Here is a 26,667-nt window from a genome sequence, read left to right on the forward strand (position 1 = left end):
AAAACTGTAGAGGCCTCAGCATTCCTTCTGAAATCCCAGCACAAGCATCTTAAGGTTGAGGTTTTACTTTCTTCACAGTAGCATTTTTATAGATGTCCAGTATTCTGGGTAGAAAAGTACTTGGAAAGGCAGGATCCACGGCACAGGTATGAAGACTAGATAGGTTGGATTTATATAGAGGTTCTCTTCCTGGGGGCTGGGGTGGGTAGTAGAGGTGGTGGTAAGCCTGGGGGTTTGTCCTAGAAGTTGGAGTATGCACCCTCTGAACACCTCATGCTTTTGGAAACAATAAAGCAGACACCAATAGGGGCACCTGGGTGGCTCAGTGTTGAGTGTCAGCCTTGGGCTCAGGTTGTGATCCCAGGGTCCTGGAATCGAGTCCCTCATTGCGTTCCCTGCAGGGAGCCTGCTTCTCCCTCTGCCTATGTCTCTGCCTCTGTGTGTGTCTCTCTCATGAATAAATAACTAAACTCTTAAAAAAAAAAAAAAACAAGAAAAAGACACCAACAACTCAACTGTCTTAGGTCTTGTCGCAATAGAAGCAAGTAGAACCAAGTAGAAGTGCATTATGGATGCGCCCATCACGGAGAGTTGGCTGTAGAAGGTACCCCCAAAAGGCTAAATTAACTGAATCTAGATACATGTAAAATTAATCATCAAGGGATCTGGAGGACTGTCACGCATATGGAAGTGTCTAGCAAACAGGAAATAAAAGGAACAATGCAGCACTTTTCTGGGCGGAGACCTGTGAACATCATGGTAGTAAGAACAGTGATACAGTAGGTATGTTCGTCGTTCGGGAGGGTTCCTTGCACCTCTCCGCGTACCCCGGGGGACAAGAACCCGAAAGGCGGCCACAGGACCGGTGCTCTGGGCTGAGGGTGCATGAACGTGGGAGCCACTGAAGCCCTACCCCAGAATGCGAGAGCACAGGGCATCCGCCAGGACCCCTGGAAAGATGCGGAACCTCAAGCGTGGGGCTGCTGTGCTGGGTCTCTGAAGCAGCGCTGCGGCTCCGCTTATTCTGTAGTGACCAAAGGGACTAGCCCACGGGGGGAGCCCTCTGCTCCCCAGACTGACGATACTCCCACCTGACCCCAAACACTAGGCAGTCCCTGAGGCTTCAGTAAACGCCCGCAATGGTTCCTGTCCACCGTCGCTGGGCTGCCAACGTCAACCTCTCTTCTTAGGGCCACGCGAGGGCTTGTCGCTGAGCGCAGGGCAGGCGGGAGAGTCTGGGAGGTTAGCGCCGAGCTTCAACGCATCCTTGCCGGGCTTTTCCGAACCCAGGCACCGGGCCGACTGGACTACATTTCCCAGGAGCCTCGGTGCGCACTTCCGCTTCCGGCTCCTTTGTGTGGACGCCCTCCGCTCGCTGCGAACCCGCACTTGGGGTCTTCCAGTGCAGTGACCAGCTCAGTGTGTGGACCGGGGAGGAGCAGACGTTGGACAGGGGTGTGTGTCCAGCAGGGGGTTGCGAGGCTTGGGGGTCTCGCCGCATCCCATGGGGGTTCTCCCTGGGCCCGCTGACCTGACCGTAATCCCTTCGGCTGGAGCTGGGTTGCTGTCAGGGCTTGGCCACCTTGACCTTGCCCTCAGCTCTGGGGTTTGTGTGTAAGTGATGATGGTGTGTACGTGTGTTTAAGTCTGAGCCATGTCCAGGTCCTTTGCTCGGAAACGGGCTGAGAGCTCGCACAGCCTGGAGCGCTTGGCTGGAAGGTGAGGCAGGTAGGGCCCAAGGCCCTCAGTGCTCCCAGGTCAGAGACCATCGCGTGCCTCCCCTTGTGTCCTTGCAACCCAAAGCATGATGGAACCATTGCATAGACTCCAACAGTGTTGATGCGGGAGGGCGTGGATGTAAGAGATCCATTTGTCTACCATTTGTCTACTTATCGAGAAAGCCGTTATTGCTGGGTGATGCAACCGTAGGCAAGTTACTGAACTTGGCGTCTCCTGCTCCTTATCTGTGAAGTGAAGTTTATTGTTCCTATCTTAAGTGGTGATTGTGTGGATTAAATGGAAATTTGATGTCAAACAGTTGACAGTGCGGGGCACTAGGTAAGGGCTCAATCAGTAGTAGCAGTTGGGAATAGTAGGTATCCACCTCCCCATTTGTACATAAAAAGCAACTGACACCCAGGGAGGAAAGTTACTTGTTCCGGGTCATCTAGCCATCTGGTACATAGAAATGAGAATCCAGATACCTTCATTCCCAGCGGGGCACTTGCCACCATCGCCTGCTCTTGCATATCCTTCAAGCATGGTGACAATATCTTACCTGTTGTCTGTGATTATCTGTGTTCCTGGGTGTCTGTCTCTGCAGGGCCTGGGGGAAAGGTTATATTGAGATTCCCCTGTGAATAGGGCTGCCTGAACCAAGAGTGACTGCTGACCTTGTTGACTTTAGTTTTAGCTCCAAATATACTGCTTTAGACTCCCTGATTACTGTTATGAATGGGGTCTCAGACAATGAAAGAAAGAATACAATGAAAAAGAAGAATTCAACCCAGAATGTCTTGCTAGAGTTTCTGGGAGAATGCTGGTAATCCCCAGGAAGAGACATGGAGGATTTGGGTGAAGTTGTTTTACCCAAATGCTGCAAAGTCTGTGGTGATGGAGGATCAGGGCCACAAACTCCAGAACAGAGGTAAGAAACACACATGAGAGAGAGGTTTCTGCTGTTAGCTGGGCACCTACAGTGTGCACACAGTCTCATTTTAGTTTTTCTTTACAGCAGCCTTGTATGTGTGGGCTGCTCTGAGACCTTGGGCAAACCATCAATTTCCTCATTTGTAACAAGTGATTTATGGAAAGCATCTGATACATTGTGAGTACTCAATAAATAGTAGTAATTTTACTAATATCATTCCCTTTTTACTTGAAGCTCCAAAAAGTAAAACATCTTATCACCCTTCCATACTCTATTTTACCAGATTCCTCTCCAAAGGATGGAAGAGGGGGACAAGTCAGACTCCTTGGATAGAGAAAAGGAAATGGGCATGGAGAAGCAGATGATTTTTTGTTTTTGTTTTTGTTTTTTATTTTATAAATTTTTATTTATTTATGATAGTCACACGGGGGGGGGGGGGGGCAGAGACACAGACAGAGGGAGAAGCAGGCTCCGTGCCGGGAGCCCGACGTGGGATTCAATCCCGGGTCTCCAGGATCGCGCCCTGGGCCAAAGGCAGGCGCCAAACCGCTGCGCCACCCAGGGATCCCGAAGCAGATGATTTGATTTGGCATTCTAGCACATGGGAGAGGTCAAGCGCAGATCTGGGTGCACCTGCACTGTCCACTGCCCAATTCTGGTAGGATTGAGAACTGCCCCCGACATCCTTCTAGTCTCTCTTAAGAAGTATTCTCTCTTGAGATACAGAAGGATAGGCCAGATTAGAAGGGGCTTCCATGGTCTAGCTGTAGTCTCTTTGGTTTTCCCAGACATCCTGCTCTTGGCCCCTTTGATTTTCCAAGGTCCTGAAACTTATGAGTTCCTGTCTCTACCCCACCCTTCATGGGGTCAGAATTCAGTGCAGGGAGGGGACAGGCATCTTGTGGGGAAGTAGGGGCTTGGAGTATGGTCGACCATATACATTGATAATACCTTTTATTTTATAAAACAAAGGATAGAAAATCCTATAAAATTTTGGTTAGTGGTGCTATGCAGAAAATAGAGTGAGAATTAACTGATACATTACCTTTACTGAATGCTTACTCTATCAGGTACTGATTTGGGCCCTTTATATACACTACTGAACAATGCTTCAAGGTGGGTACCATTGTTATTCCCATTTCTCCAATGAGGAAGCTGAAGCACAGAAGAAACTTCTCCTAAAGCCATGTAGAGCTAGGATTTAAGACCAGGCAGGCAGCCCTGGGGCAGGTGTTCTAATGAGAAAGCATTGTAGGAGGCACAGATTTGGTTTTTAAATCATGAAACTCTGTACTGTTACAGTACGGGCTTGAAATTCCTACTTCTTCCCAAGACAAATCCACAAGGGGCTTTAAAAAAAAAAGATTTATTTATTTATTAGAGAATGAGAGACAGCACAGGGAGGGTAAAGGAGAGAGAGAGAATCTCCAGCAGACTCCTTGCTGAGCAGGGAGCTTCCCTAGGGGTGTGGGGAGGCTCAATCTCATGATTCCCAAGATCATGATCTGAACCTAAATCAAAGAGTTAACTGATTGAACCACCCAGGCACCCCCTAAAATGGGGTTTAAGTCTGGCTTTTTGGTGGTTGGGGAGAGTGAGAGTTAAAGAAATAATGAACTATAGAATATTAGGAAAACAATTATATATAGAATAAAATAAACGGCATATAATCCTACCACCTAGAGATACACTCAAAGAAGTGCTCAAAGTTAATATTATCAGTTTTTTTTTTTTTCCCCAGGAGGCAAAAAATCAAAATGGGAAAGGAAATTGAGAGAGAGGATTGGTCGATGGGCATGGAGTCAGACAAAGGAGTTAGGGGGATCATGAATTCATTTTCAGCGCTTTGGGCGTACTGCCACTAGGGTGCTTAGGATACAGGGGAGCATGAGATGACAGGCTACAATTTAATGGATCACATGTGCAGTGGAGCGAACCTAGAATGGATGCAGACTTAGTGGGGGCCTGGAGTACTCAGGATCTGGTGGCTGATGCTTCCTGTGCCCTAAACTGCTAGGATGGGTACTATTGTCCTTTACCTCTGTGGCAACTTTTTCTCGTTCTATGGAGTTGGAAAGTTTCTCCATTAGTGAAAAAAGGAGTTGAGGCAGGAAGTCTGGAAGCTTCTAGCCAACCCTAACGGTATCTGAGGTTATGTTGGAAGCCTCATTGCATAGGTGTCGGACCATATGACAGCCAAGGGCAGAGGCTCTTTTTGTCCTAAGTGGCTATTTCTAACATAATAGGTCTGAGACACATATCAATAAACTGGATTGCTTTATTACTCTTGCCTTCTAGTTCTGCCATTTAGGGAGTCTGCCCTTTTCCAAAAGGATAGATATCTTGAGGAGGAGAACATGGCTGCTCTTTTCCAGACAGCGAAGTCCCAGGTGAGTTGGGGATTTACCTCTTGCCCCTAAAATCTCATTTTAATTTCTGAAGTGAATAAATTTATGTCTCATTGCATGAAGCTTATCAGTCCTATTAGAAAACAGCTGTTTCAAAAGATAGGATCAAGAGGTTGGGATGAACCACCACCAACCTGGCGACTAGTGTTCCTTATTGTGTGGAAGTAGTAGTGAAGATGGTGGAGGCTCGGCAGTCTGTCCATCAGTTGACAATAGAGGACAGAGGGAGGGGGAGGACTGTGAGCATGGTTGGCAGAGAGTCAGGCTTCCCTTTGTCCACTTGAGGCATTAGGCTTACATCAGCAAAGGCACATGAAATATCTTTTGTATCCATCTGCTTAGAATGTTCTCCATGGGGAAAAAAGACCCATACACAAATCTGGGTGGCACAAATCAGCACATTTACTGATGGCCTACTTAATAAAGTGCTTTAGGGAAAATGTTGTATGATTTCAGAAGAGAGTGAGCAAGAGTGTCTGGCTGAGAGAGATTTGAGAAGGCTGTCTTCATTCAGCCAGCATTTTTTTTTCAGCCAGCATTTTTAAGCCCTTTTTAAGGAGCCCCAAGCTAATAGAAGCAGTGAGACTTGAAGTGGGCCCTGAAGGATGAGTAGAAATTTTTTTAAAAAGATTTTCTTTATTTACTTATTTGAGAGAGAGAGCAGGGTGAGGGGCAGAGGAAGAGGGAGAGAAAATCCTGAGCAGGAGCCCAACATGGAGCTCAATCTCAGGACCCTGAGATCATGACCTGAGCCAAAATCAAGAGCTGGTGGCTTAACTGACTGAGCCACCAAGGCACATCAGATAAGTAGATTTTTGAGAAGAAGGATTTGGGAACTCAGTGACTTAAATGGCTTAGAATTGAGGAAAGATACTGCTCCCACTGAGACAAGAAAAAAGGAAGTACAAAGTACAATTGAAATCATGGATATATTGTCCTGTAAAAACTTAAGAAGCTTCTGATCTGTCTGCAATGTACCAATAATCACACACAAGATTCTTCCCTAGATAAAAATCTCAAGTTTGGTATATTTCTTAGTTTCTTATTTACCATGTCTCTTTCTTAATGAAGATGACCTTAAGGTTTGCCAAATAATAAACTTGGATTGGAATGCCGTATCCTTAACTTGATCTTTTTTTGTAGAGCTAAGTCACTTTGTTTAGTTGAGAAGTTTTAATGGGCCTTTATTGTTTAAAGCCTTTTTAAGACTTACTTTCTATTGTGTGAGATCTAGAAACTGTGCTTTTCCGACCATGTGAAACCCCAGATTTCTGGACTGTGTATTCCCTTTTATTTTAGCTTGAAAATTGATAAATTCCTTCTTGAGCTCAACTCTTTTTTTCTTTGCCAAATAGAGCCAGAAGCATCCTGCATAAGCCAGCATTCTGGCTCTTTCTACCTTATTCCCCCAGAGCTGCAGGCTGAGTGAATTTTTGGTCTTCCTTCCCAGTTACTAATCACTTTGCCAGTGTTGATCAAGAGTCTACATCATTCCAGCCTTAACTACCCATGTCTTTGAAGCTTGCTGCCTGAATATCAAGCCAATGCCCCTGTATATTTTAGCTGTTTGTTGGGATATCTTCTATTTCAGGGTGCTAGTTTCTGAATTAATTAGGATTGGCTAACTTGTGACTGGTGTAATGGAGAGACCCAAAATGCATAATGGCCCCAACATAATAGAAGTTCATTTCTTGTCCTCATAACCATGAGTGGGTCAGCAGGTTGATAGCATGGCCATTCAGGGTCTTGAACTATCTGAAGCTCTAATATCTCTACCACATAGCTCCCAAACTCATGTTCGGGGTTATCTCCATGTCCCAGCCACAAGGGGAAAATAGTAGCAGAATGTATGTGAGTCAGGCCTGGAAATGGTGCGCCTTACTTCTGCTTGCGGTCTCTTGGCCACATCTAACTGCAAAGGAGATTGGGAAATGTTTGTCTACCTAGAAAAGTGAGGAGGGGAGTGTGCTTTAGTGAGCAGTTAGTAGCTTCCACCACTCTCCTCAAACATTTAGGTTATCTAGAACTTTCTTGCTATTGTAAATTGTAAATAGATAAGAATCTGTTGATAACTCTATTCATGTCTCTGTTAATTTTATTACATTGATTTCTAGATAAGAAATTGATATGTCAAAAGGGTATACATATTTTAAGACTTTTTAACGTATGAGTCAATATGCCTTTGACACTATGAACATGATTGGTTCCATTTCCTCTACATTTCATGAATCTCCCCTAATTTGCCTTATTCAACTCTTATGTCTAAATCACATGCAGGTATTTCAGGGCTTGTCATTCAAGGATGTGGCTGTGAACTTCACTGAGGAAGAATGGAGAGAACTGGACCCTGCTCAGAGAGACTTGTACAGGGATGTAATGCTGGAGAACTATAGGAACCTGATCTCCTTGGGTAAGGTTGGGTCCTTACCTCAGGTAGGCATTTTGGGATGCCATTGCTTCCTAAAGATTCCCATGTTCCTATTAAGGGATGATCAGAAAGGAGGCTTTGTGGGGAGTGCCTAGGTGGCTCAGTCAGTCAAGCATCTGACTCTTGATTTCTGCTCAGGTCATGATCTCAGGGTCATGGAATTGAGCCCTGAGTCAGGTTCTGTGCAGCAGGGACTCTGCTTTTCCCTCTTCCTCTGCTCCTCTCCCTCCCCCTGCCCCTCATCCCTCACCCTGCAGCAGGAAGGAAGGAAGGGGGAAGGAGGGTATGGTTAACATTTTCCTACAGAATCTAGAGCAGATCCTTAGACTGTTTCTTACCCTACTTTTGTAGAATATGTTTAATTGCTTTTGACAATTACCTTGTTTTCTGCTCTTGAAAGCACAAGAGTGGGACTGAAAATGGGGTGGCCCTTTGTCTTTGAAACTGACAATCACATTCTGTTTCTTTCACTTGAGTAGGCTTTCCATTTTCTAAACCTGATATCATCTCCCAGTTGGAACAAGCAGTAAATCCATGGATGCAGAAGGCAGAATTGCTAAGAAGCAGCTGCATATGTAAGTGAGAACCAGGCAGACAACATCTTTTGAAATATGAGTTAGGGGTTCCTTCCCAAATCCCAAATCCTCCTGTAGAAAATGTTGAGGCCCCCTCTAAGTCTCATCTTCATTCGGACATATCAGAGTCTTGTGAGCCTAACTCTACTTCTTCCCAGACTCAAGGAAGGATACTTCCTTCTCAAAGTTAGAAGCCTGACATTTGATCCAGAGATCACTGTTGTACTTCACTCTGGCATTTTATGAGGTCATTCCCTTTTCCTCTCTAGTAGCTGGGGCCTCGCCTTCATTACTTTGTCTTTGTTGTACCTAGTTTTTCCCTACGTAAAAAGTATGAAGAGAATGGAAGAATTTGAATGTAAGTTTAAGGAATGTGATTTTACATCCAATTTTAAGGTTGTAAAATTGATAGAATTTATTGACTGTATGTGGGAGGTAAGGGAGAAACAAAGATAATTTCTGAGTTTCTGGGTTGGCTATGTAGGTAGATGGAAGTTCTCTTCCCTGAGATGGAAAACACAGGAGAAATAGCAAGTTTGCGGGAAGGAGGTGGTGGTGAAAGAGGAGTTCTGGTTATTCTAAATTGTTTGAAGAGTCTATAGCAGATGTAAACCAGTGATTCTCAAACAGAGGTGATTTGGCCCCATGGGACATGTCTGAAGACTGGGAGGGTGCTATGGGCATTGAGTGGGTGGAGGCCAAAGATGTTGCTAAACATTCTGCCATGTACAAGACGGCCCCTCACACAAAGACTTGTCTTGCCAAAATGTCAGTAGCACTGCAGTTGAGAAACTCCGGTCTAAGTAGGGTGTCTGGAAGGTAGATGAATATAAGGAGGAGATGTCAAATGGGTCTTCGTGAAGGAAAGAGATCATAACTGGTGGTACAGATTTTAGAATCATCTGAGAATAGATGGTAATGAAGTCATGGGAGTGCATAAGATATGAAAATAGAGAAATAGAGCATGAAAAGAATTGCAAGAGAACCTAGAAGCCCAATGAACATACACATTTAAGTATCCACTAGCTGTATTTATCTGTCTATATCTATATCACTTGTGTAATTTTAAAAAACCACATGGGGGAAAATGGTGTCAAGATAACAAAATAGTAATAATTTTTAATAATAGATTATGGCAGTAGAGGTATGTTATACAAATTTTATCAATATAAATGAAGGAAAGAGAATCCAAAAAAGATATTAAGAAAGGGTGGCCAGAGTAGAAGGAAACCAGGTCAGATTGTTGTCATAGAACCCAACAGAAAAGAGCACTTGAAGGGTCCCTCCTCATAGTGCTCATAGTGATATATGGTAGAGAGGTCAAGTAAAGACCTGAAGAGTGTCTGTGGAGATTTATAAATTGTTCCTTCTTTTCGGCTAACCTGATAATGGATTAGTCCCCCTGCCACTGTTTCTCTCCTCTGCTTAACTTCTATTGCTGTCTTTTAATTTTTATTTTCCTATATTATATAAGGTTGTCACAGGCACATACTAAGATTACTTTGAAAATAGTCCAGCTTGCAAAACACATGTGCTGTTTGTCTTACTCTTAATAAGGCTGAAAGACTACTTACAAGATCCCCGATGACAAAGTCCCAACTTTACAACCGTTAAAATGTCTATCATGTGTAGTTTACCCATAAGAAAGCTGAACTAGTATTAGTGGTAAGCCTAATCCTCTGATCCTCCTAAAATTCCTGCATTCTCCTGAACTTTGACCCTCTAAAGAGGGTCTTTGATGGTGTGTATATTTGGGGGGGGGGGACGGTTATTTTGGGAGGCCCAGAGACAGGAGAAAAAAAGTGAAAGCTGAAGGAAATCTCTGGTAAATAGTAACACACAGGGTAGTAGCAAAGGAAAATATGGTTAATGATCTTATTGAATCCGACAGCAACCTCAGGCATCATCAAGGAGAGTTACTAGAGAACTGTGCCAGTGGGAATGGAAGATGTAGGCATTGAAGGATGACCCTAGCTGGAGTGAACTCAAGACAAGGAGCACAGGGGACTGCTGGTGGTGGTGGTATCAAAAGCAAGGAAAGATTCCAGTGGTTCAAAAACGAGGGGCAGCTATTATTCCTACATACAGTAGCGATCATATTTATCTTCCCCAATAGACTGTAAATCTCTCTTATAGTATCTCAAAGGAGGTACTATATCTGTTTTATTTATCATTGAATACTATCACATAACACAGTGCCTAGCCCACAGTAGGTGTTCAATAAATTATTTGTTGACTACTTGATTTATATTTGTGACTAATAGTATTTGTGCAATTTTATTATCTCATTCCTGCTTTAGCCATTTCCTTCTTCTAGTACAGGGAACATTTTTACTTTTCCCCTCCAGATTTGGAGACCAGAAAGTCAAACCCAAAGGAGGTATTTTCTGAAAAAGAATCATACCAAGGGATAAGTATGGAGAGAAGCACAGGGGCTGATGCAAGGACTTCTGGTTTGAAAGAAGCCCAGGGATCTACAGAGATTAAAGAGAATGCTCAGGATAGACTCTGGAAAGAAGCAACAGTTATCTGCCAGAAAAGAACTTCTATAGCCAATAGTACCCCGAAATGTATTGAATCTGGTAGACATGTTAGTCTGAAGTCAGACATTGTTATACAATCAAGACATCATAAGGAAGAGAGACCTTATATGTCTGATGCTCAGGGAAAGAGTTTTAAACAGAATTCAAAATTGATAAGACATCAGAAAGATAGCACTTATGAGAAAGCTCTTCAGTGTAATGAATGTGGTAAACTATTCAGTGATCGCTCAATTTATGCTCAACATTGTAGAGCTCATAATGGAGAAAAAAATTTGGAATGTAATCAGTATGAGAAGACCTTTGGTTATGGTATACACCACCATGAACATCAGAAAACTAATATTGGAGAGAAATCTTATGAAGATAGGAAAGGGTATAAGTGGAACTCACAACTTACCACCAAACATCATCAGAGTGTTCATGGTGGGAAGGAATATAATGTGCATGAAAGAGCCTTAATTCAGAATGCACCATTTATTCAACATCAGAGAACCCAACATGGAGAGAAACCTTATGAATGCAGTGAATGTAGAAAAACTTTTGGTAATTATTCAGCCCTAATAGTACATCAGAGAATTCATACTGGAGAGAAACCATATGAATGCAAGGAATGTGGGAAAGCCTTTAATCATAATGTCTCTCTTAGTCAACACCAGAGAATCCATACTGGAGAGAAACCCCATGAATGTAATGAGTGTGGGAAGGCTTTTATTCAGATAACACACTTTATTCAACATCAGCGAATTCATACTGGTGAGAAACCTTATGAATGTAATGAATGTGGTAAAGCCTTCAGTCACAATTCATCCCGTATTGAACATCAGTTTATTCACACTGGAGAGAAGCCCTACGAATGCAGTGAATGTGGGAAAGCCTTCAGTCACAACTCTTCTCTTATTGTCCATCAATTTATTCACACTGGAGAGAAACCCTATGAATGCAGTGAATGTGGCAAGGTCTTTAGTCAGAGCTCACATCTCTATCAACATCAGAGAACTCACACTGGAGAGAAACCTTATACCTGTAACAACTGTGGGAAAGCCTTTAGTGATCGATCAGCCCTTATTCGACATCAGAGAACTCATACTGGGGAAAAACCTTACAAGTGTAGAGAATGTGGTAAAGCTTTCAGCCAGAGCTCAACTCTCATAAAACACACAAAAATCCACACTGGAGAGAAACCTTACACCTGTAAAGATTGCGGGAAAGCATTCAGCCAGAGTTCATCCCTGACGCAACATCAGAAGATTCATACTGGGGAGAAACCGTTTGATTGCCACCAGTGTGGGAAAGCCTTCAGTAGAAGCGCCCATCTTACTCAGCATCAGAGGATTCACACTGGAGAGAAACCCTGTGAGTGTAATGAGTGTGGCAGAGCTTTCCGGTGTAGTTCAGCCCTCATTAGGCATCAGAGACTCCACGGGGGAGAATCACTCTGAATGTGTGGTCATTTAGACTCTTTACTTTGTTAAATACCAAAGAATCCTATTTTCATGGGTTATTATAATTGTGATCTTTTTTTTTTTTTTTTTGGAGGGCTGAGAATGCTCTCCTCCTGTTTTCTGCAAAGAAGTAGCTGCCAGATTACCATAAATACATGTGAAGAAATACTGATCTGAAAGCTGGAACAGCCCAAGAGACCAACCATCAATCTTTCTCTCTGTGTGTGTATATATATATTTTTCCGCTGTACCCTAAAATGACTAATGTCACCATGAAGTGATTTTTTTTTTCCTGACCTCAGGAATAGGCTGTTCCAACATGCAAAGCAATTCCAGTTGTTCAAAATTGAGCTCACTTCCCCTCCTCGTACTGATTGGAATACTGCCCTATCCAAGTTAATAGACTCATGGTTGGTCATATATTCGAATACCACCTTTCTATAAATCTTTGCCTTAATATATAATCATTCCTACCCCCTAGCAATACTATCCTCACTAAAAGGGCTACTTTGAACTCTCCCTTCCTACTGACTTTCCTATCTGTCTCTTCTATTTAAAGTGCTTACACAGTGTTAGCTACAGCTTGATGTTCAACAGGGCTTGAGTTTCAGAGCTGAAGAGCACAACTGAAGATAGAGAAAAAAAATTTTGTTCTGAAAATTTTAAGACAAAATATCCTGAAGAAATGGTGACATCTGGAAATAATTATTGAAATACATGAACATTTTAGTAACTTTTAGAAATTGAAGGCAAGAATAAAAAAAGAGTCCTCCATAACAGTGACTGCTATTAGAATCAGAGCTCTTCAGATAATGTTTGTTAACATCTTAGGCATAGCCAGGTCCTTCTGAAAACTTTTCTTTCCTGGAGCCAGCTAGTTTGGGTTGTGGAAAAACATTTGCCCCCTCCTTCAGAGGTCTCATTTATGATAACCCAATATAGAACAAATTTATTATGGCTAAAACTAATTTATGTGGTTAAAAGTGATTGACTTACTTGTGTTGAGTGAAGGGAAAATTAATATACATGTTACATCTCAACTTCCTCCAAGATGCTTGGATAATTTTCACTATTGTGCTGAGCACATTATATGGTGATCTCAGGCTTGATTTCAGGATAGTGGGAAGAGATCTTTGTTGATTAAAGCAGGGCTTTCTGCCTTTTCTGAGGGGGTATTAATACTTTTTAGTGTTTTTTAAAATCAATAATGTGTAATTGTCACATTATCTTTTCAATTTGCAAGTTAATCTCCTTTAGGACCCAACTTAAAGTCTCACCTTCTCCCTGGTAACCACAGTTGGAAATAATCTCCTTCTCTGAAAACCTTGGGCACTCATTATATTCCTCATATGTGCCTATAAAACATTTTTAGTTCAATCTTAATGTCTGGCTTTATCTCCAACTTTAACAATTCTCACCATGAGAAATGTAACTATCTTGTTCGGTCTTTTGTTGTTGATTTGATTTTTTAAAAAGATTTTATTTATTCATGAGAGACACACAGAGAGAGGCAGAGGGAGAAGCAGGCTCCCCAAAGGGAACCCAGTGTGGGACTCAATCCCAGGACCCCAGGATCACGACCTGAGCCAAAGGCAGATGCTTAACCACTGAGCCATTCAGGTGCCCCTTGTTGATTTTAAACAAAATAATACTTACACACAGTTTTAAAAATTCATATGGGTGTTTTCCACGAAAAGCCATCCCTGTGGTACCTTTGATACACATTGTACATTAGATGATTTCTGGATGTTTTGCCAAAGTCATACATAGAAAATATAGCAGCTTGAGATAAGCATTTTTGGGAAAAAAATCACATCATACTTACATTTTACTTAATAAGAATTCAACCATATGCACCAAGACCCTCCTCCAAAAAAGCCCAACAGGTAAGTAAATTAGTGAAATTAGAAATACTGTAAAATCATATTTTACATATATGTATAACATTCTGTTGTTTATACATTTATGCATATGAACACATAATAGCATGTGTTGTCAGAGTTTTACACAAAGCTACATAACTGCATCTTATGAGCAATGCAGAGATTTATAAGCACAATATTGATAATACTCTATTTTTACCTTATGGCCTCACTACAGAAGGTAATTTTGTGACTCTAAGGAATTGAGAGGCACAGCCAATACATTCATGTACTACTCTATCCCTCTCCACAAATGGTTTTCCTCAATTGGCCAGAGACGATTATATCAGAAGATAAGCCAATCCACCCTAGTAGAAAGGTTGCTATGATACAGCAACATGGAGAACTGAGAAACACCTCTGGTTAATCTAGGTAAAAAAAAAAAATAAAAATCCATTTCCCAAAATAAAACTGGCCTTAGGAATCTGGTAATCTTAGGAATCTGTTGCCTCAGCTTGTAAGGCAGACCTAGTTTAATTCTCTTCTTTAGTAAATGTAAGAAAAGAAAGCTACCTGGTTTCTGTCCTCCTAGAAATGGAACTCAAGAGGTAGGCATGACATTGATATTCTTTTCCTTTTATAAGCATAAGTCAAGACAGATTCAGTGTACAAAGTGCCATTTGTTTTTCCTTTACTTGTATTTTAGCTCTCCCCAAGCCCCTTTAAGAAGATCTCCCAGACAATACCAGCTAATACTTGTAGTAAAGATTTATTACGTGCTAGACCCTGTTCAGCCACCTTTGTATGCATCAGTTCATTCATTTCTCCCAACAGTCTCAGGGAACTGATTTCCAGAACCAATCTCTTAGATAGGTTCCTCTTACCCCACTTGTATAGAGGAAGCAGTGATGACTCAGAAAGGCAAAGTGACTGGCCAACCTGGAAACAGTGTTGAGCTGAGATTTAAAGTCTGGTAGTCCAGCTCAAGAGTGCTTGTTCTTAACCTCTTTGTTATACTGCCTCTCTGCACATGTGCGTATGTATGTGTGGCCCTGAGCTAAGTGTTGAGGAAGGTTGCTGAGCATGCCAATCACCAGGGCATGTTGGAACCACTTGCTAGGGATGGTGGAAGCCAGTGACTGACGGAACTACAGGTGTCAGAACTTGCTTTTCTCTGTGTTATACACTCTGGCATCCTTGGGGAAGACAATATGGCAAGAGTAGATGGCTTCTGTATTGGCTGAGAGGCAGAGCTCTGAGTTAGAGCACTCTTCCATTAAGACACCATCCAGGGCAGCCCTGGTGGCTCAGCAGTTTAGCGCCGCCTTCAGCCCAGGGCGTGATCTTGGAGACCCGGGATCGAGTCCCACGCCAGGCTCTCTGCATGGGCCTGCTTCTCCCTCTGCCTGTGTCTCTGCTTCTCTCTCTCTCTCATAAATAAATAAAATCTTAAAAAAAAAAAACTTCATCATTAAAAAAAAGACACCATCCAAAGGGAGCCTCATTGGATGGGACAGTATTATCTGAGATTTGTTCCTGTGTAGGCTCCAAAGGAAAGAGTTCTGAATTAACAGGTGCTTTCTCGGATCCCTGGGTGGCGCAGCGGTTTAGCGCCTGCCTTTGGCCCAGGGCGCGATGCTGGAGTCCTGCGATTGAGTCCCACGTCGGGCTCCCTGCATGGAGCCTGCTTCTCCCTCTGCCTGTGTCTCTGCCTCTCTCTCTCTATGTCTATCACAAAACACAGGTGCCTTCTCGAATATAATCCAGATTATGGTGCCTACATAGCAACTGCTGTAAGTGTAAGAAGGTACTAAATGGCTTACAGGAAAGTCAGAGTGGTTTTCCTTGGATAGGACAGCCCAAATTTATTTACCAGTCCCTTTTATTTTTTTTTAAAAGATCTTATTTATTCATGAGACACACACACACACACACACACACACACACGGAGCGGGAGAGGGAGAGAGAGAGGGAGGCAGAGACACAGGCAGAGGGAGAAGCAGGCTCCATGCACGGAACCCGAGATGTGGGACTCAATCCCCTGTCTCGAGGATCAGGCCCTGGGCTGAAGGCGGTGCTAAACCGCTGAGCTACCTGGGCTGCCCTTACCAGTCCCTTTTAGAGAGTCTGTTGTTTTTGACAGCTCCTATGTGGTAATTAAGATTCATGACTGTGACAAGCCCACTCTTGTAGGAGCAGAGGACAGTGGCTGACTGTTCTTCCTGAAGAGGGCAAAGTCATGCCCTCTCCCCTTCCTTTGTACTTGATGACTGACATAGGAATAAGCACCCATGAGAAGGGATTCAGAGGCTTCTCTGTGGGGGTAAATTCAAGAGGCTATAAAGGAGTCTGAGGAAATTAGGAAAAGAAAGAGAAAATTCCTGAGACTTGTGTCCTTTTTTTTCTTGTCATTTTAAGGGTGTGGCACGTGACTCCTGTGATACTTCAAAATTATTCCTAACCCACTGTTGTGTGGATTTATGTTATTACCACCTGCTTACGATGAGAGGAAAGGTCTCCAATAGAGGAGGCTTGAAAATCACAGAAGAGTCTAGGGAATCTTCCTGCGAAGATGATCCATGTAGAGGGCAGTCACTTTCCTCTCGGGCTCCAAAAGAGGTGCCACTGGTTATTTTTCACCTTTAAAATTTTTTAAACATATTTTTAAAGGCTATTTATTTTTCTAATCTCCCACCCAAAGTGGGGCTCAAACTCACGCTGACCAAGAGTCCCACGCTCTTCCGATGGAGCCAGCCAGGTGCCCATATTTCTTTTCTTTTCTTTTCTTTTCTTTTCTTTTCTTTTCTTTTTCTTTTCTTTTTTTTTAAATGTTATTTATTTATTCACGAGAGACACAGCGAAGGCAGACACACAGAGGGAGGAGGCGGCTCCTCGCCGGGAGCCCCATGGGGGACTCGATCCCCAGACCCCAGGATCACACCCTGAGCCGAAGGCAGACACTCAACCATTAAACCACCCAGGCGTCCTGGGCTCCCATATTTTTCACTTTTGCAGTGTGTCCTCTGGCTTTTCTTCTAGGGGATGCTCACATTCACTTAGTTCACCGGGATCCTGTTCCTGCTCCCGGAGCCCAGCCTTCCTCCCTGTGATCTCTTGTTCATGAATAAGGTGGGGACGGGAAAGCTTTTTCCCCTTCCGACAGCCCTACCTGCTTCGATGATAAAGACACAGAAGCTAGTCAGTCACGTTCCTCCTGCCTTCGGTCTTTCGGCAGCTGCTCTTTGAGGCCGGCTTAAGCTTGGGAGGCCGGGGACACTCAGGGTTGTCATGGAGACCAGACGCGGACTCGGCGGGTAGGGGCGGGGCGAGGGAGCGTCACAGCTGCTGATTGGCTAGGGAGACACGTCGCGCACTGAAAGAGTCCCATCTGCGCAGGCGCATTGCTTTCCTGGCCAAGGGGTGTGGAGCCGTTTGTTCCCGCGTGTGCGTTTGGATCTTTGCAGGCACTTGCTCCGCGAACCCCAGGGTGGGCCCCCGTCATCGACCCTGGGGCAGAACCGATTCCCGCGTGGCCCCGCGTCCTGCCTCTGCCGCCACGTCCAGAGCCCCCCAGCGGGGCAAGCCGGTCCAGCCACGCGCTCAGCGGGGTCGCTCCGGGAGAGGCTGCGCGGCCGGGCGGGTGCCGGCCTGGGGGCTCGGACCGCGGCGCAGCGACCCCCCCCCCCCCCATGTGGATGCACTTCTCCAACCTTGCCGTAGTGCGAAGTGCAAAGATTTTATTTCATCCCTCTCACCAAGGCATTTAACTTCTCAAAGAATAAAGATGGTAACTTTTTTTGTCCCCCCCCCCTTTTGGGGAGAAATATTTAGGCTGATTCTTTTAATGACAATAAAAATATTTTTTAATAATAAATTTATTTTTTATTGGTGTTCAATTTGCCAACATACAGAATAATACCCAGTGCTCATCCCGTCAAGTGCCCCCCTCAGTGCCCGTCACCCAGTCACCCCCACCCCCCGCCCTCCTCCCCTTCCACCACCCCTAGTTCATTTCCCAGAGTTAGGAGTCTTTCTGTTCTGTCTCCCTTTCTGATATTTCCCACCCATTTCTTCTCCCTTCCCCTCTATTCCCTTTCACTATTATTTATATTCCCCAAATGAATGAGAACATACAATGTTTGTCCTTCTCCGATTGACTTACTTCACTCAGCATAATACCCTCCAGTTCCATCCACGTTGAAGCAAATGGGGGGTATTTGTCGTTTCTAATGGCTGAGGAATATTCCATTGTACACATAAACCACATCTTCTTTATCCACTCATCTTTCGATGGACACCGAGGCTCCTTCCACAGTTTGGCTATTGTGGACATTGCTGCTAGAAACATCGAGGTGCAGGTGTCCCGGCGTTTCATGGCATCTGTATCTTTGGGGTAAATCCCCAGCAGTGCAATTGCTGGGTCGTAGGGCAGGTCTTTTTTTGACTCTTTGAGGAACCTCCACTCAGTTTTCCAGAGTGGCTGCACCAGTTCACATTCCCACCAACAGTGCAGAATCCGCATCCTCCCCAACATTTGTGGTTTCCTGCCTTGTTAATTTTCCCCATTCTCACTGGTGTGAGGTGGGATCTCATTGTGGTTTTGATTTGTATTTCCCTGATGGCAAGTGATGCAGAGCATTTTCTCATGTGCATGTTGGCCATGACAATAAGAATATTACATAGTAGGGCAGGACAACGTTTTCAGATATTTTCGGTGTGCAAAATAATTTTCAAGTGTTTTAATCTTTAATGTGAATTGACGTCTCCAAGTTTTTATTTTGGAGCTTCCCTCACAATCCTATTTCTCCTTGTGTGGGATCCAGGAAATTTAACAAAAATCCCCTACCCCCTGGACAAGCAGAGCAGGACTGACTCCATTTTGTGCTGTACCCGCCTTGTGCCGACCTGCTTAGGGCACTGCCCCACTGTAGTCAAGCCCAGGGCACACCCTAATCGGAAATCGGCTCAGTGATAGGCCAGTTCAAATGGATGCTTTAGGGTAAAATGTAATTCAACCCGCCACCTGCGAGTGGACCAGCATGACTGTGCAACTTTCTGCATATCCCATTGGCCACTGGCCCCTATAAAGTTGCTAAGCCTCTTAGTCTCGGGGTCCAAGTCCCTGCTCCGCTGTGTCGCGTATACTTGGACCCAGGCTCGAGCCCGTAAATAAACCCTCGTGTTTGCATCGGTGTCGGCTCTTTGGTGGTTTCTCGGATTCACAATCTCGGGCACAACACTTGAAAGACATGAAATGACTTATTATGAATTATTATGAAATGACCACTATGAATTTTCTAGTAGAAACCTTGAAGTAGACTTAAGGAATCAGTTTTAAAAGGAAAAGTGGGGGATCCCTGCGTGGCGCAGCGATTTAGCGCCTGCCTTTGGCCTAGGGCGCAATCCTGGAGACCCGGAATCGAGTCCCACATCGGGCTCCTGGTGCATGGAGCCTGCTTCTCCCTCTGGCTGTGTCTCTGCCTCTCTCTCTGTGTGACTATCATTAAAAAAAAAAAAAAGGAAAAGTGCTCACCACGAACTAGAACTACAAGACTAATTATTAAATGTCTAACTTCAGAAAAACGCTTGGCAGTTGAGGAAGTAACTTTACAGAACAGTTTGCAATTAACAGTGACTGTTAATTATTGTTTTAAAAAGTGGCCCTCTGGGGCTGTGGGTGGCTCAGCCGGTTGAGCAACTGACTCTTGGGTTTTGGCTCAGGTCATGATCTCATGGATCATCAATGGAGCCCCACATGGGGCTATGTGCTCAGCAGGGGAGTCTGCTGGAAGGATTCTCTCCCTCTGCTCCTCCTTTCCTGTGCACACGCTCTCTCTTTAAAATAAATAAATAAATATTTTTTAAAAATGGCCCTCATTTTGTTTCCTTATTTTTTTTCCTGTGTGTGCGGTAAGGAGAAGGATAAGTCAACATGAGGATCCATGAATAACTTAGCGGTTTGGGTTTAAACTCACACAGTATTAGCATGGACTTCTCCCAAAGTTGACTCACACAAAAGTTGGGAGGCAAGTAGTTGATTTGGAGGCGATCCTAAGAAGCATGGTGAGGGAATAGGGAAGTGAAACAGGGAGGAGGGAAAGTCAATAAAGGGCAGTTAATGAGCAAGTGACCACTGAGGCTCAGTGCTTCTGTGGACCCCCTGAGAGACTGTATAGATTACATCTCAGGCTCCCTAAGAAGAGTCCAGGAATCTGGGTATTTATTCACCAACTTCCATTCCTCATTGGTTGAGGTTTGTTTTTGGAGTATTTTTTAAAAAAGATTTTATTTATTCATGAGAAACAGAGAGAGAGAGGCAGAGACCTAGGTAAAGGGAGAAGCAGGCCCCCTGCAGGAAGCCTGATGTGGGATTCCATCCTGGGACCCTGGGATCATATCCTGAGCTGAAGGCAGATGCTTAACCACTGAGCAACCCATGCATCCCTGCTTTTGGAGTATTAACTGGCACCTTTGTACACCTTTGCAATATGTCTGGTTGTATCTTTTTTTTTTTTTAAGATTTTATTTATTTAGAGAGAGAGCATGAGAATGGGCTGAAGGGCAGAAGGAGAGGGAGAGAGAAGATCCCAAGCAGATTCTGCACTGAGTATGGAGCTCTACCTTATGACTCTGAGATCATGACTTGAACCAAGATCATGACCTGAACTGAAATCAAGAGTCAAGTACTTAACTGACTGAGCCACCCACATGCTCCAGAAGTGGAATTTCTTGGTCAAATGATACCCATATTTTAAACACATATTGTTAAGTCGTCTCCCCCCCCCCCCCCGCCCCAACTAAAAGTCACCGATACCTTCCCCCAAGGCTTGTGTTGCTCCCTTGGTCGTGTGAACATAAAATTGAATACCTGCTTGTGACAAGAGAATCTCAGTGGGTAGGCCAGGCAACTATGAGGGTCGGGGCTAGGCTGAGGGGAAGAGTGTTTTCATTTCTTACTGTTCACAGAGGACAGAAATTGCAAGCTAAGATAATATCAATGACAATTTTCTTTCACCTTATTTAGACACTGGGGCTCAAACTTCCTGATAATTTTTAGGAAAATAACAAATCAAGTGTAATTCCCATTTAAAAAGAGGATTTTAAGGTAGGGAATCTCTAAAAAAATTTTTGGGGGCACCTGGGTGGCTCAGTTAAGTGTCTGCCTTCAGCTCAGGTCATGATCCCAGGGTCCTGGGATCAAGTCTCACATTGGGCTTCCTGCCCAGCAGGGAGTCTGCTTTTCCCTCTGCCTCTGCCACTCTCCTGCTCGTGCTCTTTCTCTGTTAGAGAATAAAATATTTTTAAAAAATTTATTCTTATAATAAAATTGGAAGATAGTTAACATATTAGTGTCAGGTATACAACATAGTGATTGGGTAATTATATATATTATGGAATGCTCACCATGGTAAGTGTAGTTACCATTTGTCACCATACTATTATAATACTATTGACTGTATTCCCAAAGATGTACTTTTCATTTCCCTGACTTATTTATTTTATAACTGAAAGTAATTTTCTTTGTCTATTTTGCCCATCCTTCTATCCCCCTACCCTCTGGTAACTACCAGACTGTTCTCCGTATCTGTGAGTCTTTTTCTGATTTCTTGTTTGTTTTGTTTTATTAGATTCCACATATAAGCCGGGGAAACTTGATTTTACACATTCTTCATTGCAGAGATGCAGCCTCTCTCATGGAGAGGCACATGTGGAACTTGGTGCACCCAGTGGTATGCTGGTAAATTTTCAACAACTAGTTTTCGGGAGGAGGAGAAGGAAGAGACCTGATTTGTAGTATTAGCCATTTTCTGTGGTGTAAATAATCCCATCATGCCGAATTTCAGGCTACCAACAGCACTGAGTTGGGAAGAAATGGGCATGATTGGTTCTTGTGTTTGGTACAGGAGGACTCCAACACACCAATAGGGAGGTTTTTCTATTTTATCAGAAAAATAGGTGTTAGTCACATTCTGTCAATTCCATTTACTTACAATGAGGAAAACAAGGGTAACGTTTCATAGGCATTTCGAATACCTTGAAATTTTCCTGAGTGTCTCCATAACCCAAACTCTCAAAGATCTTCTGTTTTCTTTTTTTTTTAATTTTTTATAAAATATTTTATTTATTTATTAATGAGAGACACAGCCTGATGTGGGACTTGATCTCAGGATCACACCCTGAGCCAAAGGCAGATGCTCAACTGCTAGGCCACCCAGGCGTCTCCATCTTCTGTTCTCTAACTTTCTTTCTTTCTTTCTTTCTTTCTTTCTTTCTTTCTTTCTTTCTTTCTTTCTTTCTTTCTTTCTTTTTTTTAAGATTTTATTTATTCATTCATAGAGACACACAGAGAGAGAGAGAGAGAGAGGCAGAGACACAGGCAGAGGGAGAAGCAGGCTCCATGCAGGGAGCCCGACGTGAGACTCGTTCCTGAGTCTCCAGGATCATGCCCTGGGCTGAAGGTGGCGCTAAACCGCTGAGCCACCGGGCTGCCCCTGTTCTCTAACTTTCAACCGATCCTGTTAGCAGAACCACTTTTCAAGGATTCCAAGTGACATTAGCACCAGAGTCTATGTGATTAGTACCCCTTGGAGTTACATAGAGGACAGCCTCAAAATAGTAGTGGAAAGATTTCTGGGGAGTGTCTCTTCTGGAGAATGTCCATGTTTGAGGGATCCCTGGGTGGCTCGGCGGTTTAGCGCCTGCCTTCGGCCCAGGACATGATCCTGGGGTCCCAGGATCGAGTCCCACGTCGGGCTCCCTGCATGGAGCCTGCTTCTGCCTCTGCCTGTGTCTCTGCCTCTCTCTCTCTCTGTGTCTCTCTCATGAATAAATAAATAAAACCTTTAAAAATATGTTAAAAAAATTAAAAATAGAATGTCCATGTTTGAAAAAGACTGCAAACACCTGAAACTAATATAACACTGTATGTTAACTATAGTAGAACTTAAAATAAAATGACATTAGGGGCGCACCTGGATGATTCACTCAGTTAAGCCTTGATTTCAGGTCAGGCCATGATCTTGGGGTTGTGAGATTAAGCCCGGAATCAGGCTCTGAGCTGCATGTGCAGCCTGCTTAAATTTCTCTCTCTCCTTCTGCCCTCCTACCCCTGCTCCTGCTCTCTCTTTTCTCTCTCTAAAACAAAACAAAACAAAACAAAACAAAACAAAACAACAAAACAGGTACCTGGGTGGCTCAGTGATTGAACGTCTGCCTTGGGCTCAGATTATGATCCCGAAGTCTTGGGATCGAGACCCGCATCAGGCTCCCTACTGGGAGCCTGCCTCTCCCTGTACCTATGTCTCTGCCTCTCTCTCTATGTGTCTCTCATGGATAAATACATAAAATCTTAAAAAAAAAAACCCTCAGAAACAAAAAACTTCTGCTAGAAAGAAGCCATATATAATGCAACAAGTATGGAAGAGCCTTCAGTAATCACTGGAAACTAATTTGATATGAAATAATCCATACTTGAGTGAAACTCTCTGAATATCTTAAAAGTGGAAGACCCTTGATGGTGACACACATCTTACTCCTCACTCCTACACACACTCCAACACACACCAGAGAGAAGAATGTGAACACAGCAGATGTGCCAAAGCCTCCGGTCTTACCTTCATCCTTACTCTTCATCTGACAATTCACACTGAAACGAGACCTTATGACTGCTGTAAATTTGAGGGGACCTGTCCTCACTGAGTTTTTACTCTACATATGCAGATTAACCCTAGAGAGTACATATAAATACAGCAAAGCCTTCTGTTTTGGTTAATCTTAACCAGCATCAGATCGTGTACATATTATGCATGTAATAAATATGAATATATAAATATTAGGAAAGTGGGAATACAATTCATATATTATTGATACCATATAATGTACAGTGGAGAAAACAACAAAGCCCTAGAAATGCAATAAACATATTGTGGCGCTGTGGCTTGGAACTCTATGCTTATTCAGCAATTACAGTTCTTATAGGACCCTGGAATTTAAATAAAAAAACTCCCAGTAACACCAGCTTAATTTTACACAGAATAATCTTTACTGGAGAAAATACTTATGTTGCAACAGGAACAGCAAAGCCTTTGGTGGATCGTTTCCAGTCGTTTCTAATCATAGATTTTATTTTATTTTATTATTTTTAAAAAATATTTTTGGTTAATTGCCAAATAGTTATTTTTTAAAAAGATTTTATTTATTCATGAGAGACACAGAGAGAGGCAGAGACACAGGAAGAGAGAGAAACAGGCTCCATGTAGGGAGCCCGATATAGTACTTGATCCCAGGACTCCAGGATCACACCGTGAGCCAAAGGCAGAAGCTCAACCCCTGAGCCACCCAGGCATCCCTAATCATAGATTTTAGAACTGAAAGGGAACTTAAAATATCTGGTGTAGGCCTTTTGTTTCATAAATAAGGAGATAGAAATCTGGAGAGATTAAATAATATGCCCAGGCCCTATTTGTTTTATGTTTTTGTTTCTGGAGGGTTATTTGAAGGTGGGGGAGAGCAGAGCTGAATTTCCACAGACTTTTAATTTTTTTTTAAGCCCTGTAATATTTCTTAGTGACCTGTAGACTAAAGGGCAGTGATACTGTGGCTGCAGTGGGCACAGGGGTATTATCACAGGGGGTAAACCAGTGGGCTGAGTGAGGGACAGGAGGGGACTGGCTTACTGTTTTGTGGCACTTCCTGACGAGCACTGTGCCAAAGCCACAACATAGGGTGCTGTGAATTTCTGCCCTATGTCTGAGAGTGGGGCTTGGTATACGTGCTGCCGAAGCAAGCACTGAGAGTGGGGCTTGGGACACATGTGCCAGCATTTGCCTGAGGCAGTTAGGGATTCACTGGATAAGAATAGCTTTTCTTGCTAGTGAATTTAAGCCTCAGAATATCGCAGAGCTGTGAAAGGAATTCTGTGTGAGAGCAACTATGGGTAAGAGATCACTAGTTCCAACTGACATTAGAAACCTATCTTGTAAAGATACCTTGTCCACTGTGATATTTTTGTGCATGAATGAATGAGCACATTTTGTATGTTTACGGTGCATTCACAAGACTCCCATTCTCTTAGATCAGGGGTTCTCAACCAGAGTGATTTTTGCTCAGTCCCCTGGGAGGAGAATTACCAATCTGGAGAACTTCAGTTGTCACAACTTGGGGAGACGGTGTCACTTGCCTCTAGAAGATAAAGGCAAAGGGTGCTACTAAACATCCTACAATATCCAGGACAGCCTCCTACCCTAACCCACCCCACCCCCATTTTTCTGACCCCAAATGTCAATAGTGCTGATGTTGAAGAACGCTGATAGGCAACTTATCATGGCTTGTGTGACCACCAGGTGGCAGTCATGATGCCTGCTGCTGAGATTTTAGAGTTCACCCGGAGCATAGTCCATTGGAATAGTCTATGTAATCTCAATGTGCATTGACACACACACACACACACACACACACACACACACAAATTGTCTTTAAATTACAAAAGTAATTTTTTCACAATAGATCCAAATAATATAGGACAATAATATAGAAGTATATAAACTAAAAAAATGAGGTTCTTCTGTTCCCCTTCAATTCCTACCCTTTAGAACTAAATTTGATGCAGACATCACCAGATTCTTATGTACGTGTGTATATACACACACGTATAACTAGTATTGTACTATTACTTTTGTTTTGCAACTCACTTTTAATTCTCAGCATTCTACTGTGGACATAAATAATCTAGAGCTATCTCATTTTTTTAATGGATGTATACTGTTCTGGTAATTTATGTACTGTAATTTATTTATATATATTCTTATGGATGGGCATTTGGGTTCTTTCCAATTTTTTGCTGACACAAGCAATTTTGTGGTCTTGCTGTTATTTCTGTAAGATAGATTCCTGGAAATGTGAGAGCTGGGTCAGTGTATGTACATTTAGAATCTTGATGAATTGGCAGTACTAATCTGTATTCTCATAGTGTAAGGGAATACCTATTTCCCCATACTCTTTCCTACATTGGATACTATCAATATTTTATTACTTTAACTTATATTTTATTATACTGCATTCTTAGTGAGTCATCATTTCATATACTTATCTATATTTTCATGTTTATCAGTCCATGAATTGCCCACTCATTTCCTTTTCTCATTTTTATATTGGGTTGTATTCTTCTTATCAGTTTGAAGTAGCATTTTATACATTTTGCTTATTAATGCTTTATCTGAAGTTTGTCTTTAATCAAGGGATGAGTTAGGGAGAAAACTGTATTTTCTCAAATAGCCAATCAAACTAATAACCATTAGTATATAATCTGCTTCTTTTCTCAGTGTATTAAAATGCATACACACTTGGGTATGTCTTTGGATTCTGTTCTAGTGAATCTTGTGCCAATTTCACAGTGTTTTATTTATTATAGTTTTATAGCTAATGAAGAGGATGGGGAAATGTTAGGCAGTATACTATGAGGTACAAAAACTGAATGGTAGGAGAAAACATGGCAAGAGATTGGAAGAAAGCCAGAAGCTAAAGAAGAAATGAAGGTAAGGAAGAAGGAGGGATGACACTGGAGTGCAGGTGGGGCTCAGATCATACAAGATCCAGCAAACCATTTGAAAATTTGGATCTTTATCTTCAGAGTGGTCGAGCTATGGAAGAATTTTTACCACAGGAATAACACAATCAGAATTATATTTTATAAAACTTTTGAACTTCTGTTTCCAGCCACAATGGGCTAACCAGTACCAGACAAGCCTGCCATGCCCAGCA

General features: G+C 43.0%; 2 protein-coding genes across 12 annotated transcripts in view; one reads left to right on the forward strand and one right to left on the reverse strand.

The window, feature by feature from the left end:
- Positions 1 to 17,232, reverse strand: part of ZNF286A (zinc finger protein 286A) — a 78,637-nt gene extending 61,405 nt beyond the window's left edge. The window contains exon 1 of one of the 2 annotated variants that reach the window (XM_072821034.1): positions 17,078 to 17,232. The gene's annotated coding sequence lies outside the window, so the exon portion shown is untranslated. The remainder of the gene's footprint in view (positions 1 to 17,077) is intronic. The other variant, XM_072821035.1, reaches the window with a different exon arrangement.
- On the forward strand, positions 1,287 to 13,838 carry LOC140630571 (uncharacterized). Of its 10 annotated transcripts, none has more exons than XM_072821025.1 (7): positions 1,328 to 1,455; positions 2,408 to 2,647; positions 2,722 to 2,827; positions 4,949 to 5,040; positions 7,336 to 7,468; positions 7,966 to 8,061; positions 10,410 to 13,838. In XM_072821025.1, the coding sequence occupies exons 4-7, from the start codon at positions 5,008 to 5,010 to the stop codon at positions 12,041 to 12,043; spliced, it is 1,896 nt and encodes a 631-aa protein (XP_072677126.1). In that variant the 5' UTR covers positions 1,328 to 1,455; positions 2,408 to 2,647; positions 2,722 to 2,827; positions 4,949 to 5,007; the 3' UTR covers positions 12,044 to 13,838. The 10 variants fall into 10 exon arrangements, with proteins under 10 accessions (XP_072677132.1, XP_072677131.1, XP_072677133.1 ...); XM_072821023.1 differs by having other exon boundaries at positions 2,735 to 2,827; XM_072821026.1 differs by having other exon boundaries at positions 2,738 to 2,827.
- Positions 17,233 to 26,667: the final 9,435 nt, after the last annotated feature.

Source organism: Canis lupus, chromosome 3 (assembly GCF_048164855.1).
Source record: "Canis lupus baileyi chromosome 3, mCanLup2.hap1, whole genome shotgun sequence".
Classification (NCBI taxonomy): Eukaryota; Metazoa; Chordata; class Mammalia; order Carnivora; family Canidae; genus Canis; species Canis lupus.

What these genes read in the sequence shown, in the direction of transcription:
- LOC140630571 (XM_072821025.1), top strand. Translation starts at nt 5,008, where the DNA reads ATGGCTGCTCTTTTCCAGACAGCGAAGTCCCAG. An exon ending in TCCAGACAGCGAAGTCCCAG is followed by an intron (nt 5,041 to 7,335) that starts GTGAGTTGGGGA and finishes AATCACATGCAG; the next exon opens with GTATTTCAGGGCTTGTCATT. An exon ending in GCTAAGAAGCAGCTGCATAT is followed by an intron (nt 8,062 to 10,409) that starts GTAAGTGAGAAC and finishes TTTCCCCTCCAG; the next exon opens with ATTTGGAGACCAGAAAGTCA.